The sequence below is a fragment of the Bufo gargarizans genome, chromosome 1, assembly GCF_014858855.1.
Source record: "Bufo gargarizans isolate SCDJY-AF-19 chromosome 1, ASM1485885v1, whole genome shotgun sequence".
In the NCBI taxonomy this organism is placed as follows: Eukaryota; Metazoa; Chordata; class Amphibia; order Anura; family Bufonidae; genus Bufo; species Bufo gargarizans.
In genome coordinates this window covers 248,457,694-248,475,198 of record NC_058080.1, presented here as the reverse complement: position 1 = coordinate 248,475,198, position 17,505 = coordinate 248,457,694, and the positions used below count along the sequence as shown (strand labels likewise).

At 43.6% G+C, this 17,505-nt stretch overlaps 1 protein-coding gene across 4 annotated transcripts in view; it reads right to left on the bottom strand.

The window, feature by feature from the left end:
• Positions 1-17,505, bottom strand: part of PPP3CA (protein phosphatase 3 catalytic subunit alpha) — a 225,117-nt gene that overhangs the window by 70,776 nt on the left and 136,836 nt on the right. For all 4 annotated transcript variants that reach the window (XM_044302431.1, XM_044302447.1, XM_044302437.1 and 1 more), the window contains exon 3: positions 1,704-1,828. In XM_044302431.1, coding sequence (XP_044158366.1) covers positions 1,704-1,828 — 125 coding nt within the window. The remainder of the gene's footprint in view (positions 1-1,703; positions 1,829-17,505) is intronic.

Below are 17,505 nucleotides of genomic sequence, written 5' to 3'. Positions count from 1 at the left end.
CGGGTACGATGATGCGATCGCTCACCCGACACAAACCTCTTCTATATCGCGGTTAGCGCGGACCGTGGCATAGAAGGGGTTAATCCACTGGCATCTGCTTTTACAGCGATGCCGGCGGATACAGCAGGGGCCTGGCTACCACGGACTGCCGGGCCCCTGCAGTGATCGCGCCCGCACCTCTCCGGTGCCCGCGATCACTATGACGTACTATCACGTCAAATTGTGGGAACTCAGTGGTTCCCATGACATAGTAGTACGTCATAGGTCGGGTAGGGGTTAACAGAAAGAAAGGAAAACAAGCTAGCAGTTGCTTGGTATGCAAACTGAGCAGCCTATGCAGATGATTTACCAATCACTTATACATACTCCTTTAAAGGGGCCAGTCCTGGCAAAACCCTCATTGAGCCCTACTGTTGAATAGAACTCGCCTTACAGTAAGAGGAAAGCGGTTTGTACCTTTTTGGTTTCTAGGTACAACTGTATTTGTAAGGATTCTGTTAATTGTATGAACATTAAATTATACATGGACAGATGGGTGAATTAGGCTTTTAATATTAATGACGTATCCTCAGGAGTCCTATGCCTATCCTCAGCTGTATGAAGAGAAGGTGTGCGCAGTGTGCACGTGCTTTCTCCTGTATCTCTTCCTGCTTGCTGCTTTTATGTCTACGGCAAAGCAGTAGCGAGCAGGAAGATGGACGGGAGACGGCACATGCATACTGAGAGCGCCGTCTCCTCATACAGCTGATCGGTGGGGGTGCCAGGTGTCAAACCCTTGCTGATCTGATATTGATGACCTATCCTGAAGATAGAAAAGATAAAATGTAGAGCAGCACAACAGTACCTTATGGTGAGGATATTAGGAATGTATCAGCCAGTCCAGTGCCCCAGATCCACGGGGGTTAAAGCAATATTCATCACAGAAGTAGACAGCAGCAACTCCAATCCAACAAGATTTTATTCACACATGGTGCATGAAGCAGTACACACAATCTTGATACAGCAACGTTTCGGCTACATCTTAGCCTTTGTCAAGCTGTTACAGAAGTGTATGAGCTGAGTATGGCCCCATGCACACGGCCGTTGTTCACAGCCGTGTGCGGGCCGTGGAACCGCGGCCTGGATCCCTCCTGAGAGCAGGAGCGCATGGCGTCACTGGTTGCTATGACGCCGTGCGCTCCCTGCTGCCGGCACAGTACAGTAATACACTGGTATAGATCATACCAGTGTATTACTGTATTGCGGCGGCAGCAGGGAGCGCACGGCGTCATAGCAACCAGTGACGCCATGCGCTCCTGCTCTCAGGAGGGATCCAGGCCGCGGTTCCACGGCCCGCACACGGCTGTGAACAACGGCCGTGTGCATGGGGCCATACTCAGCTCATACACTTCTGCAACAGCTTGACAAAGGCTAAGATGTAGCCGAAACGTTGCTGTATCAAGATTGTGTGTACTGCTTCATGCACCATGTGTGAATAAAATCTTGTTGGATTGGAGATGCTGCTGTCTACCTCTATCCTGAAGATAGGTCATCAATATGAAAAGCCCAGAGAACCCCTTTAAACGGGCCAAACTATAAACCAGGCTGTATAGTAAGAGTAGCAATAAGAGGCAGTCATTACTGTACATGTACAATATTATTTATCTGACAAGTTAGCTACAAATGGTTAAGGATGCATTCATTAAGTATGAAATTGTAGTTACTTCAATGCTGAAGTATCCTCTGTCAACGTAGTCTCCCAAGAAGAGGTAACGCGTGTTGGCAGGTGATCCTCCCACTTCAAACAACTTCATCAGGTCAAAGAACTGCCCATGGATATCTCCACAAACTGTATGGAAAAACATAAAAATATTCATTTGACTTTTATACATGCTATAACTGCAATACAAGTAAAGAAGGATGAGGTAGAGAAGAATACCAGTGGGAGTAAAGCAAATACAAGATTATATACTAAATAGAGGAAGCAATCATCTAATGCAAATAATAATGCAATGTCAAGCTACCAACGCAATCCACTGCCCAGTGGCATACATACTATGGACCAGAAAACACAAATGGGACTGTGGGGGTCTGTGGTGCTGAACTTCTTCGGTTTCCCCAACATAAATTCACAGCCTTTTCTTGCAGATGGCATTAGGGGGAGCTCAGTAACCATATACTAATAAAGCTTTCTTTTTTTTTTTTATCATGTTATCCATATTGCTTCCTTCACTGGCTGGATTCATTATTTCATCACATTATACACTGCTCGTTTCCACGGTTACGACCACCCTACAATCCATCAGCGGTGGCCGTGCTTGTACACTATAGGAAAAAGCACTAGCCTATGTGAGATCCCACAATCCCGGCCAACAGAGAGGTTGGCGTTTGGAGTAAATTCATCAGAAGTCTTACAGAAGGGTATGCTATGGTTAGCTATGTGCCCTATGTTGTTTACATCCTTCCTATTACCACTATTAAACACAATTGAACCATACATTGTGGCAGATGCAGCAATATATACAGTAACTGCTTCAATGACTGGACTTGCTTGGTTAAGTGAACCAAATATCTGATGGTCAAAGAAAAAGTATAAAGAATGTACTTTTAAAGGAGAGACAGTTTGAGGGCAAAAGGTGCAATGATAAGTAAGAAAACAAACAAAAATAAATAAAAAAGATGACATTTGCATGGCTCTCATGCTTTGGATCCCGTGAAGCTACAACAGATAAATGGACATACAGTATATATAGGAGACAGTTATAGGTAACATTAATAAATCATTACCCATTATCAATAGTTATCTATCAGATGTTAACTATTTGTTGTTGGTCTGGGTTTTCACATTGCAGCTGTGGGACAATAACTGTGCAGCCAAGAACACATGGTTTGCTACAAATCCTCAGCAATTCACAATAAATAGGGTGCAATTTTGTCGGGTGGTTTTCAGCCATGAGGCACACTGCCATCCTGTGGCCGCAACATAAAAAAACCCCAGTTTTATCCATCAATCAACGAACAGTTACCGATTCCCCAATTAACTGTTATCCATCCATCAATCAAGGTATCCATCCTTCCATCCAACCACCAACCTACCCTCATGCATCCATCCATCCATCAACCCACCCTCATGCATCCATCCATCCATCCACCCATCAACCCCACCCTCATGCATCCATCCATCCATCAACCCACCCTCATGCATCCATCCATCCATCAACCCACCCTCATGCATCCATCCATCCATCCATCAACCCACCCTCAATGCATCCATCCATCCATCAACCCACCCTCATGCATCCATCCATCCATCCACCCACCCTCATGCATCCATCCATCAACCCACCCTCATGCATCCATCCATCCATCCATCCATCAACCCACCCTCATGCATCCATCCATCAACCCACCCTCATGCATCCATCCATCCATCAACCCACCCTCATGCATCCATCCATCCATCCACCCACCCTCATGCATCCATCCATCCATCAACCCACCCTCATGCATCCATCCATCCATCAACCCACCCTCATGCATCCATCCATCCATCAACCCACCCTCATGCATCCATCCATCCATCAACCCACCCTCATGCATCCATCCATCCATCAACCCACCCTCATGCATCCATCCATCCATCAACCCACCCTCATGCATCCATCCATCCATCAACCCACCCTCATGCATCCATCCATCCATCAACCCACCCTCATGCATCCATCAACCCACCCTCATGCATCCATCCATCCATCAACCCACCCTCATGCATCCATCCATCAACCCACCCTCATGCATCCATCCATCAATCAACCCACCCTCATGCATCCATCCATCAATCAACCCACCCTCATGCATCCATCCATCAACCCACCCTCATGCAGCCATCCATCAACCAACCCTCATGCATCCACCCATCAACCCACCCTCATGCATCCATCCATCAACCCACCCTCATGCATCCATCCATCAACCAACCCTCATGCATCCATCCATCAACCAACCCTCATGCATCCATCCATCAACCAACCCTCATGCATCCATCCATCAACCAACCCTCATGCATCCATCCATCAACCAACCCTCATGCATCCATCCATCAACCAACCCTCATGCATCCATCCATCAACCAACCCTCATGCATCCATCCATCCATCAACCAACCCTCATGCATCCATCTATCCATCAACCTCCATGCATCCATTTATCCATCAACCGCCATACATCATGATGGGCATAGGTTCCAGAAATTACTACCAAGACCAGTTAACTTCTGAATAACATTTATTAAGGACATTATATATCAGTATATATGTGGAGGTAAAGGCCGCAATGTTAATTCTTTAAGTAACTAATAAACCGTTTAATAGAGATAAAAAATAAACACGACCACTCATTATTTAGCGACTTCACCCAATGAATCCAACATCGCGACAATATAGGTGAGGGGGGCGGAAACTGCTTGTTGTCCAGTGCCGTGAACACGCACTGACCGTTATCTCCTATTACAGGTACCTGGAACGTCCGTTGAAGAGAAGGACCAATCACCATTCTCTAAGGGCACCTGCAACTTTTCCCAGACGTCATTCGCTGATGACTTCACCAATCAAATCCTGTTGCCAGGTAAGAAATCAATAACTTTATTAAACACCATATACACCTATACAATGAACGGAACCATGCCATCATGTGTTCCCTCCCCTGTATACACACTTCCGGGCCCATACATGATGGGCATAGGTTCCAGAAATTACTACAAAGACCAGTTAACTTCTGAATAACATTTATTAAGGAAATTATATATCCGTATATATATGTGGAGGTAAAGGCCACAATGTTAATTATTAAAATAACTAATAAACCGTTTAAATAGAGATAAAAATAAACACGTTCCACTCAATGAGCGACTTCACCCACAAGCCATGTATCACATGGCACCCCCCAAACATCGCAGACCTTCCTCAATCATATTTTGATGAAGCCAATCCTTGTTGAGCAGCCAAGGTGGCTGCTTCTATTCTGAATGAATGGGCAGAAATATTATAGTCTTGAAATCCTAACATAGAGACTTTTCTTTAGAATTGCATCAAATTGAAATCTTGTAAGAGGAGAATGGTCCCGGTGTAGGAATAAAGGACTATCCACCTTTGGCCTAATATACAACCAATTTTGCATAGCCAATATAGGGCATAAACGAGAGTTATGGACTGGTTGTAAAGCTATCCAATGACCTTTTTGTAGTTGATCAGTTTTTGACTTTCGTATACAAAGTTTCAAAAAGTTATCATTGCAAACCAAATCGGAATTAATAATTGGTGATGTACTGTGCTTGTTCACAGCCATGAATTCGCTGATCCGGAGAGCAGCGAAGGCGGCCAAAAGAAAAACAGATCGGAAAAACTTAGTTTCTAGATCTGAAGAACATATTGAAGGTAAAAAGTCATATAATTGAATTAAAATTTTCTTGGAAATTTGTCTGGTTCATTCTTTTTTTTACTTTACATCTATTCAAACCTTTTAAGGCCTGATTTAAAATGAAATAATTTTTTACTTGTTGCAGTCCTAAAATTTTGAAAAAGAAGGAAATGCCAATAAAAATTTTGTTTAAAGAATGGAAAGAGTTTTTATTTACCAGTAAAAACCAGGAAAGTTCAATAAAGAATATATTCTTTAAAAAACACTCATCCTTCAATTTTTGAGGCCAGACTTCGGCAGACCAAAAAAGATTAAAAAACGCAGCATAGCCTATGGAGCCAGCTACATCTGTGTACAATTGTAATGCATCAGACTCTATAAATTCTTGCTGCCAGGTTGTCCTGCCATTGAATTTAGATAGAAATAATTACCAAATATGTAAATCCTCTCTCAACTCTTTTGTTAATCTGATATGCGAGAAAGATGAGAGAATACCTTTAGTTGAATTATATAACCTTTTTGAGAAGACTCTTCCCATGGGTATAACCCGTGAAATGAAGTTTAAAGAACCCAATAGTGATTGTAGTTCTTTTAAGGTGCATTTGCTTTTAAGCCAGTAGTAGATTAATGGAAATTTTGAATACTGAATTCCATTTTTGAAGTATCTATAGTGATTCCTAGAAAAGTCAGAATAGTAGTTGGGAAAGGCGTTTTCTCCTCTGCTAATGGAATATATGAAGTCCTTAGTTATTTGGAAAAAAAAACTTAAAGTAATAGTTGACAGTTGTTGGAATCTCCTCTATGTGAAATTGTTCAATAACCGATTGCAAAAAAGAAAAAAAAAATTCAAAGTAGAAACATGAAAGGGTGAAACCCATCGGTAGAGTCTCGTCAAAGAAATACTGGCCCTGGAATTGAAATCAAAGATAATTAAATCCTTTAGGGTGTATAGGAAGAAGTCTAAATGTGGATTTAACATCCGTTTTGGCTAAGAGGCCATTCTTGCCTATTTCCCTTAACTTGACTATAGCCAAGTTAAAAGAAGAATAAGAAACCGAAGATCAGCTTTTGTCTACTCCATCGTTTAATGAATGGTAAAGTGGGAAAGAAAGGTTGTGAATTAAACGGAATGAGTTAGATTCTTTTTTTAGGGACTAGGCCTAAAGGACACGAGCGAAAATTTTGAAAAGGCGGGCTTGAAACACGGCCTAATTACTTTTGTTAGTCTTACTGGAGTTGTTGCTTTTTCCTTGAGCATCTTTAGTAGCTGAGGCCCCAGCTGATCCAAGCTTTTTGAAACATTTGAAGACTGGGTGGCTTCCACTACAAAAGGAGCACTCATGTCTATATTTGCAATTAGAGCTCAATTTGCATATATTTTTGTTAAATGCAAAGCATAGGCCTCTTTTGTTGTTACTTTGTTGACGAAAATTAGTATTCTTTTGTGGTAACATAAGGTTTAACCATAGGCCAACATCCTTGTTTCCCCATTGCATATTAGGATATACTAACAGTTTGTCTGAAAGACTCTCCATATGAATTCCAAGCCATTTCACCGAAAATGCGATAAGCTTCCAAAATTAAATCCATGTGATAAAATAAACCACAGCATAGCTCGGGTTTGCTTTCTCCCATGACTGTTGCATAAATAGAGAAAGCCTATAACCAATTAAAAATGTATTTGGTTTTTATGTTTTTCGAGTCAGAATCCTTAATATCTTTGAATTTTGATTAATGGATGATGGGAGTAGAGAATATAAATCAATAAATGTCCCGTTCCATATTTTTTCCCTTTACTGAAGCCGAGAGGTGGTATCCAAGTGGGGAAATATGACAAACCAAAAAGCTTCTTTAAGGCAGGATTGTTTTATACCCGCAAAATTATTCGTTTGAGGGTTAAAAACAAAGACTGAATATTTGTGCCCGTAAATCTGTCATTGACTAATTGTGGATTGACAGATGTCTTATCCACCCAGACCTGAGCTAAGGAGTGTGAATCCACCTTATTTGTGTTAGATATGAATTTCAAAAACTGATTAAATAAATGTATTTTATCTTCACTAAATTGATGTGATTTATTATAAAAATTGTGCAGGGTCTGGGTGCCATCCTGGCTATTATGACCGTTATTCTCACCCTTGTTACCAGGTCCAACTGTCGGTGGCTCAAAGGAAGGTAATGGCAGCTCTGGATCGCCTACTTCTTTAACTGGAGGCGAGTATCTTCTTTTCGTTTCTTGTTTTTTCTGTAGGAGCAGGAGGAGAGAAGGTCCCAGGAAGGTTTTCCTTTGGGCTGTCACTGTGCATGCACGTGTCAGTGACGACGGTGAGATCGATCCTCTCTGGGCTCATGAAAGGGGGCTGCGCAGAAGACATAAGAAGAAGATCCCGGCACTTCATCGGAACAGGTAAGTTCCTCGGACAAGCATTTCTGAATACAGGCGACTCCTCCGTTGGATTCAGCTTTATAGACTAGTTGCTTGAGAAGTTCCTCCATGGGTAAGTATGGGGTAGGTCCTAACTGTTTGTTGTCCAGTGCCTTGAATGATAAAAAAAAATAAAAACACGTCCACTCATTAATGAGCGACTTCACCCAATGAATCTAACATCGAAACAATATAAGGGCAGGCACTGTTTGTTGTCCAGTGCTGTGAATGCGCACTGACCGTTATCCCTCATTTTTTTTAATTGTAAATCAGGAAATTTGACAAGATAGAAACACATTACATCAATGTATACAATGTATGTCCATTATAAATATGTCCTGATTTTTATCCCTCCTATTTAGAACCCACCCGCCCTCCCAACCTCCCCAACCACCGATTTCCTACCAAAATTAAATATCTTCTTTATTCCATGTTAAAGGGTTAAAATATGCCTGACATCATATCTTACCAGGTAAACCCCTCGTTTCTTGGACTACCAATTTTCCTAACTTTCCTCCTGTTTGTGCTTCTAAATACCGTTTGGTTTGTGTAAATGGAGACATCAATTCCCTAATTTCCACCTCTGACAGAGTTGATTCAATATATTTTCTCCATTTTGTGATGAACTTGCCTTTTGACTTTTCTTTGCGTCTTTCAAATCTCCAATCTTTCCAAACAAAGCACCTGTTTCATGGTCCCCAACACTTCCTCCCATGTGGGAATCTTGTTTTGTAACCAGTGCCTCAAGATCAATTTCTTGACCGACATAAGCAGTATATGTACTCCTTTCTCGGACACTCCTACTTCTTCTGATTGGATTCTTGGTATTAATTGGAAAATAAATTGCAGTGGGTGAGTGTCACTTGCACCCCCCACACTGTCTTTATATAATCTGTGGCTTGTGACCATAGTGACTGTAGGCTCTGGCAATTCCACAGACCATGTAGAAGTCCTGCTCTAGGTAGTGAGCACTTAGGGCATTGTCTCAAATAATGAGCTGGTGCGTTCCTATATGAAAAGTCAAAAGCATAAGTTGCCTTGTGTATTATCAGTTGGGTTTCACTCCAATGTTTATTATATATTGCTTTTCTAATCTTAACTAAAACCCTTCCCTCATTTGTTTGGCCAGATTTGGAACATTGAGTTCCTTTTCCCAGGTAGATAAGGCTCTTGCAACACCTACAGTTTGTGTATTGTGGAGTCTGCGGTATAACTCTGACAGGGGGAACATGGATTTATCTGAACCCAACAGTGCTTCAAACCAAGCCAGTCTATTTGACTCACCCAACCTCTCCGCCTGTGCTCTGCAATAAGAGTATCTGTTGGAACGGAAGAAAATGAGAAGTGGTGACTCTAAACTTATCTCGGAATTCATCCCAGGGGATCAGATTTTGCTTTGTGCTATCTAGAATATCACTTAACTTTTTTATTCCATTCTGTGTAAATTTTATTGTTTCTTCCCTGAGAAAAGGATGGCAACGACCACAATGGCATATGAGGTGCAAGATAAATTGGTAGTTTATATATTTTCCTTATGGCCTTCCAGGCCATGATTGTGTCCCTCAAGCGTATTGATTGTTTAGTCTGGGGTGGAATGTCTCTAAAGGGTGGGTTCACATTTGCGTTCTGGGTTCCGTTATTGCTTTCCATTATATAATGGCTATAATGGAAAATAACGGAATCCATAAGACGGAAGGATGGATCCATTATGCTGCCCATAGACTTGTATCATGACGAAAGCCTTTAAAAGTCATTCCGTTTTGCTTTCTGCCTTAATAAAAGTCTATGGGGAAGAATAACGGATCCGTCTGGTTTCCGTTATGCAGAACGGAGAAAAAAAAAGTCCTGTCGACAGGACTTTGTTTTCAGTCTTGCATAACGGGACCCAACGGATCCGTTATGATTCCAATAGACTTCTATTAAGACAGATCAAAATGGAATGCCTCTAAAAGCTTCTGTTTTGACTTCCATCTGATGGATTCCGTTATTTTTAGTTATAACCATTTTATAATGGAACGCCATAACGGAATCCAGAACGCAGATGTGAACCCACCCTAAGTCTAGTGTGCAATAGCGCCGAGAGATCCCAAGGAGTTGCCAGTTCCTGTTCTATTTGGCCGGCTGAATAATAGGTGGTTTCCCATACCCAGTCTTTGACATTCCTGAATAAGGCCACCAAATTATAATGGCGTACATTTGGTAATTGGAGACCCCCTTCCCCTTTCAACATGGTCAACTTATCATATGCTATGCAAGGTTTTTTTTTTTCCCATAGAAAAGTTGTGAATGCAGATTAGGAAAATACAATGTCAGAGTCCTTTAATAACAATGATATTGTTTGTAAGGAGTACAGTAACCTCAAAAAGCATTTTAAAAAGATGAGCTCTCCCATTCAAAGATAGAGGTAAATCACTCCATCTCTCCAATTCCCTTTCAATCTTCTGAATTAGCAGGAGGAGGGGGGGGGGGGTAATTGAGTGAATAAGGGGAATTTAAGGACCTCCTAATCTTTACGCCCAGGTAGGTGATGTAGTCATGTTTCACCTATACCTCGTATTGTTGTCTAATTCCTTCCTTTATAGGGTGAAATAATAAAATCTGACTTTGACACATTTATCTTGTAACCTGTTACCTTGCCATAGTAAAGAGAGTTTCTAAAATCTGTTTTAAGTGTTAGTTTTGTGATTGTATATAAATCAATAGATCATCCGCAAAACAGGCCAATTTGATCTCACTACTGCCCACCTTAATCCAGTCTTATACATCAGTCTCTATCAAGAGTCGGGCTAGAGGATATAGGGCCATGTTAAACATAGGGGACAATGGGCACCCTTTAGTCCCCTTCTCAAGATCTATTTTGTCCGATGAGAAACCTGGAGTATATACTTTTGCTTGGGGTTTTCAATATATAGCTGTCAAGTAATTGCGAAAGTCGCCTCGAAGGTCCAGAATATCCATGACATCATCAAGCCAGGCCCAACTAACATTGTCGAAGGCCTTTTCGGCGTCTATTGCTAGAAGTGCTGGATTGTCCTTTTGATTCCTGCTCTTCAGCCAATCTTGAGCTGCTAACCCACGTCTAATATTTGTGACCGCTGAGTGGACTTTTATAAAACCAACTTGGTGAGACGTGATTCAGGTCTGGCAATACCTCCACTAGTCTATTAGCCTATATCTGTGACAATATTTTTATATCTTGATTTATAAGTGATATTGGCAGGAATGACCCCAGTTGAGTTCGATGGAAGGTTGGGAGATGATAGAAAATAATCCAGCCGTGACCATGAAGACTGAGCATTGGAAAAATGGGAATACTCTCTCCCGGCAGGGTATGTGCGCCTCTCGGATTAAGACGTGATCTGGGGACTTGTTGTGGCCTATCTTCCAATTCATCATGCACCCTGTTACAATCTCCTGCTACCATCAGTTGACCTTTCCCCTCCTGTAGTATGGCTCTCTCTAATCTGTGGTAAAAATACGTAGCTGAATTTTTGTTAATCGTCCCTCTCTATCTGCCATGGTAGTTTTGACCATGCATTGGACGCTTTTGTGTAGAAAAAAAAAACCTGCCCTATTCCCCAGCGAGTAAGAGCCTATCACCTGTCCCACCCATAGTTTTCGGAGTCTCCAGAAATCCTGCTCCTCTAGGTGAGTCTCCTGCAGAAGAGCCACATCGACCTTGAGTTTTTGTAAAAGTCTCAATAAGGTTGTATTAGGAATGCAAGCCTTGCACATTCTAGGTGGCGATTTTCATGTTATCCTTGTCATGCTGATGTTACGGATGTTGTAGGGGAGAACACCAAAAGACAACAAGTCGGAAGGGAAAAGACACTAGGCCTCACCGCTAGGGAAGGAAAAGGGTCACCACCTATAAAACCCTGCTCCTGGCCCTAACTCCTATCCGTATGGGCACCTCTCGATGGTAGAGATGCCCATACACAGGAACCTAGAAAACCTTGGTGGTCCTCGGATGCCCTAGACTTAATGACAGGGCAGAGACAACCCGCTCCTTCCCTGGTGAAGGAACCAGCGTCTCACTGAGGCCTAGTAAACAACAGAGGGGGGGGGGGGGAATACAAAACACAACAAGCTGAACACTTAACTTCTAAGGATGATGGATGATCAGGACTTCAACTAGAACCACACTCCAGCTCTTCCAACACCAAATGAAGCTATCCAGAGCAAGGAGTGATGGGTGAAGTCAAACTAAATAGGGGGAGGTAAAGGTCACATGATCCACACCTGAACAGGAGGTGTGGACATACAAGCAACACAGACAAAGTGAAACCAAAAGAAGCTGTCAGATCACTAATGAGCAGATAATCTTTCAGACCTTCTCAAACCTGTCACAGGTGTGACAGCTTATCTCTGCAGGAGACACCACAGATTACAAAGGTCTGACCTCAAGGATCCCATATTTGAGTCCCCTTCTTTAACACAGAATAAAGATAGATCTCTTGACCCACCCTCCCTTCCCCCTCCCCTGAACATAAATCTCAAACTGCTTAAACACAACAATAACGTCAACAATCTGGACCTTTCTTTTTTCGCACATTCTTGGGTATAATCGTTGTCACTACCCATCTCTTAAATCAGACTATAAACATGCTTCTCCGTTGCCTTCTATGCCCTTTAGGTGTAACAAACATTTTGTCATCCTGGCATTATTTGCTTATGATTGCAGAACTAGCTGCTACTGGTTACAGTCTCTGTTCATATTATCTCGCTCCGTCATATTCTAAACTAGAGTCATTAGTTAAGCCCCGCCGAAAACAAGACAAGCCATGGAAAACTAATAGATCTTTCCCCTTAAACATCTCACGTCTCCAGTCTAGGACAGAGTCCTCCGTCAGTTCTACTCCGGTCCTTTGTTTGAGAGTTGTGAGAGTCTTCAGATCTGTTGGCTCCGCTGGGTAGCTTTGGGGATCCGCGTCACCCCGATGTCTTCTCAAGTCTTCCCCTCCCCAAGAAAAAGTTCTGCTGTGACAGACTGGTCTGGGATGTAGAAAGATCGTTCACCAATTCCAGCACCTTTAATGCATCCTTAGGAGTAAGGAAAGTCTCTATACAACAGTCTGGGCGGAAAACTCGTAGCGTTGCTGGATATAGCAACGCAAACCTAGTCTTCTTGACCAGAGTAGAGCAGATATATGAGAAGGCTCTCCTGCGCATTGTTACTTCAGCTGAATAGTCGCTGAACAGCAGTATCTCCTTTGCGTCGGCGACACTCGATTCAGTCTGGCATTGAGTAGGTTGTGAGGCGGACCTCGTGTGCCTGCAAGTTCCATCACAGTCACCATCTTGCCCCGCTGCTTTTTGTCTGCATGCTGCGGGAGTGACAGATGTGAAGTTTGGGAGCTGGACCTAAGGGGAACTCTGTATGGAGAAATTCCTGCTCATCAATTGGGGTGGGGTTGTTGGCTCCAAGATGTGTGGGCTCCCCCGATTTTTGGGCTATAGGTCCCAGAGCTTCTCACTCTCCCGTCCTCACATGTGCACGCTGGAACCGGCAGTCTCATTTCGTTCTTTTACAGGTACCTGGAACGTCCATTGAAGAGAAGGACCAATCACCATTCTCCAAGGGCACCTGCACCTTTTCCCAGACGTCATTCACCGATGACTTCACCAATCAAATCCTGTTTCCAGGTAAGAAATCAATAACTTTATTATACACCACATACACCTATACAATGAACGGAACCATGCCATCATGTGTTCCCTTCCTTGTATACACACTTCTGGGCCCATACAATCTATCCACTGTTAGTGATTCATATATCACCCATCCATCCATCAACAATTATCAAACCTTGATTTTATGGCAATTAGCAGTAAACCACCACAACCGCTATGTGTACGGGCACCATATCAATCAGTATCTAATAATCAATAACTCACAAATTATATCTCTCATATCTATCGATCTCATAGACCACAATCTAGCATTGTAATGGAGAATTTCTTCTTTTTAACCCATCCTTCTTACTCAGCCGCATTAACCAGATTAGATCATCAACAAATGGAAGGTAAGTGAAAGAAGCTTTCAGTGTTTTGATAGCAGCTACCCCAAGTGACTCCTGAAAACAATTAGTGCATGCAGACAAAAATCCAACGCGCTGCAATAAACCGCCTTATGCGATTTGAAAGCCCATAGAAGGCCACAGGGAATATTAGACAGAACAGCAGCAGAAGTATGCACAATTACTGTGCTCTCAACAAACCCATCTCATGTTTAATACACCAGCGGTAAGAAGCGTCCTGACCTCTTCCCTCTCACGGCCAGGGCTTACTATGCAGTGTCCCGGCTTCTAATAGACATTAACATTGAGTGAACATAATAACATCATGAAATCAAGAGGTTGTACTGATGCTGCCATAATATACAAATTCACCAGGATATCCTTGAAGTAAAGTGTGCAGACACCCTCTAGTGGTCCCACGTCAGAGGTTGGAGACCACTGCTCTATGGTATGATACAATAAAGCATATACTCCTCTTACATGCTTACACATCAGCATAGAAGCCATAATTCAGTGCCGCTGCTTACCACATCATGAAAAATTACAAGACGCTGTCTGCATCTGCAAGTAAAACAAATGTCCTGTCTTTACCTGTGTGCAGCAGATTATTGCTGCTTGTCAAAAGAGCTTAAACTTGCTTTTTTGCCGACAATCAAAATGACTGATGAACCTTGTGATAAGAACTTACGCTCTGCACGTGATCATTATGCTGCAGATAGTGGAAGCAGTAGGAGCGTTCGTAAAAAGGAAATCTGTCACCTCCATAATCGATATTAAACCAACAGTATGTCCTTACAGTACGTAATACCTTCTTTCCATAACCTTTCCTTTTTCCTTGGAGCTCGCTTTACAGCCTTCATAACATCCACTTTTATCCAAATGCTCATGAGACATTAATGTGCCCAGAGGGGTGTTATTTTCATTCAGAGGTGCCCCCATCGAGTGCCCAGGCCTGTCCCCCTACAGAGTCTAAGCACTCTTCTCCTCCGCTCAGACTACGCCCCCCCCCCCCCCCAACAATGCTGTTGCTACCCACCCTCCATTACATTACTAGCAAGCAATAACCCCGCCCATCCTTTCTCTTCAGCATAGCCAACGGGTGCAGTGCCGAACACTGCCGGCGCTCTTCCAGTTCAACTGAGGACATCAGCCTCAACTGTTTTACTGGGCGTGCGCAAAAAATGTCTCTGGGGCCGCAGCATGCCCAGTCAAACAGTTGAGGCTGATGCCCCCAGTTGAACCGGAATAGTGCCGGCGCACGCAGCGTTTGACAGGGGGTTGGGCTGGGGTTATCGGCTGCTAGTGACGTGGCGGCAGGGTTGCCAACCATCCAGAAATTTCTGGACAGTCCGTAAAAATAAGCAACTTTTTTCCTATGTTTGCGATTTTTCTTTTAGGCTGGTGGTTCTTGACTAGATTATTTTGGTGGCAATTATCATTTCACAGCTCACAGTAAATGCTGGTAATGAGTTCTTATCAGTATATGGAGCTATAGACATGTGTTACTTATAATCTTTATCATTCATTATGGTTTTCCAATTTGTCCAGTGTTCCTCTAAGCTGGTCGGGTGCGCGGCCGCGCAGCAATTATTGTGCCCCCGCTCAGCTCATCTCCGCCCAGATGTGCCCCCTTCGCGGGGGGGGGGGGGGGGGGGATGCCCAGATATTTGCCCCCTTTGCGGGGGTTATAATGCCCAGATATTTGCCCCCTTGGGAATGCTTAGATATCCAGATATTTACCCCTTCACAATAGTAATGCTCGCACATTCCCCCTCAGTGTTTGCGCATTTCTTTCTGGCAAAACTACCTGGTTCCGGCCCGCAAAATTTATACCATGTCTAGTGCGGCCCTCAGAAATTGTTGAGCACCACTGGTTTAGCGGATACACTCGAGCATGTCCACAGCTGTGGCAGCGTTACATTTACAGCAGGTTACACTTGCTTGTTTCATCATTTTGGTCCCTGGTGCTGCCCTCCACTATGATGCCCTCACCTAAAAGGACCCGCACCTACAGTGCCATCGCCCATAGCGCCCGCACCTACAGTGCCATCGCCCATAGCGCCCGCACCTACAGTGCCATCGCCCATAGCGCCCGCACCTACAGTGCCATCGCCCATAGCGCCCGCACCTACAGTGCCATCGCCCATAGCGCCCGCACCTACAGTGCCATCGCCCATAGCGCCCGCACCTACAGTGCCATCGCCCATAGCGCCCGCACCTACAGTGCCATCGCCCATAGCGCCCGCACCTACAGTGCCATCGCCCATAGCGCCCGCACCTACAGTGCCATCGCCCATAGCGCCCGCACCTACAGTGCCATCGCCCATAGCGCCCGCACCTACAGTGCCATCGCCCATAGCGCCCGCACCTACAGTGCCATCGCCCATAGCGCCCGCACCTACAGTGCCATCACCCATAGCGCCCGCACCTACAGTGCCATCACCTATAGCGCCTGCACCTACAGTGCCATCACCTATAGCGCCCGCACCTACAGTGCCATCACCTATAGCACCTTCATCCACAGTGCCATCACCTATAACATCCCCATCTACCGTAATCATTTAAGCTTGCCAGGAACAACAGCGTGATGGCGCTATACATTACTGTGTTAAAACTAATGGCACGATGACTACAGTATACATTATAAGCCTTGCACTATGCTGTACAATATAAAGTATAATCCATACACCATGCCGTGCAATATACAGTATAATCCATACACCATGCTGTGCAATATACAGAGAATCATACACTATGCCGTACAATATACACAATAACCCCACAATGTAGGCGTTACACCATGCTGTACAATAGACAGTATAACACCTACATTGTGGGGTTATTGTGTATATTGTACGGCATAGTGTATGGATTATACTGCATATTGTACGGCATGGTGCAGGGATTATAATGTATATTGTACAGCATGGTGTATGAACTATATACCAAGGGGAGAAACCGAACTGGATCGCACATCCACAATGCTATGCTGAGACCCAATTAAACTCACTTCTCAGCGTAATATTTAAGTGTACAAAACCCTATACTGTATGCTGTACAAGAGGCATTAGTGTACATTTTGGTCAAAAAGCATAAGCTCACTGGTGTATGAACTATACTGTGTATTGTACGGCATGGGGCAGGGATTTGATAATGCATTCTGTACTGCATGGTGCAAGGATTATACTGTATATTGTACAGCGTGGTGTATTAACTATACTATATATTGTACGGCATGGTGCAGGGATTATAATGTATTCTGTACAGCATGGTGCAGCGATTATACTGCATATTACACGGCATGGTGCAGGGATTATACTGTATATTACACAGCATGGTGCAGGGATTATACTGTATTCTGTACAGCATGGTGCAGGGATTATACTGTATTCTGTACAGCATGGTGCGGGAGTTACACTATATGCTCTTTGATGTGACATTGGGTTATCTTGGGTTTTCCAATCGCCCACATTCGATGGTGCCGTACCCAGCTCTGAGCCGACCCCGCTCAGCAGCTGCCAAGGCTTAGAGGTCACATTGGTGGTAACGGAGTTGCTGGGGGTGTAGTGTATAAGCGGAGGAGAGGGTTTGCTTTGGATCTGTAGGGGGTGGACCTGGGCACTCGATGAGGGCTTTCCTGGTCATATTTGAATACAGACATAACAC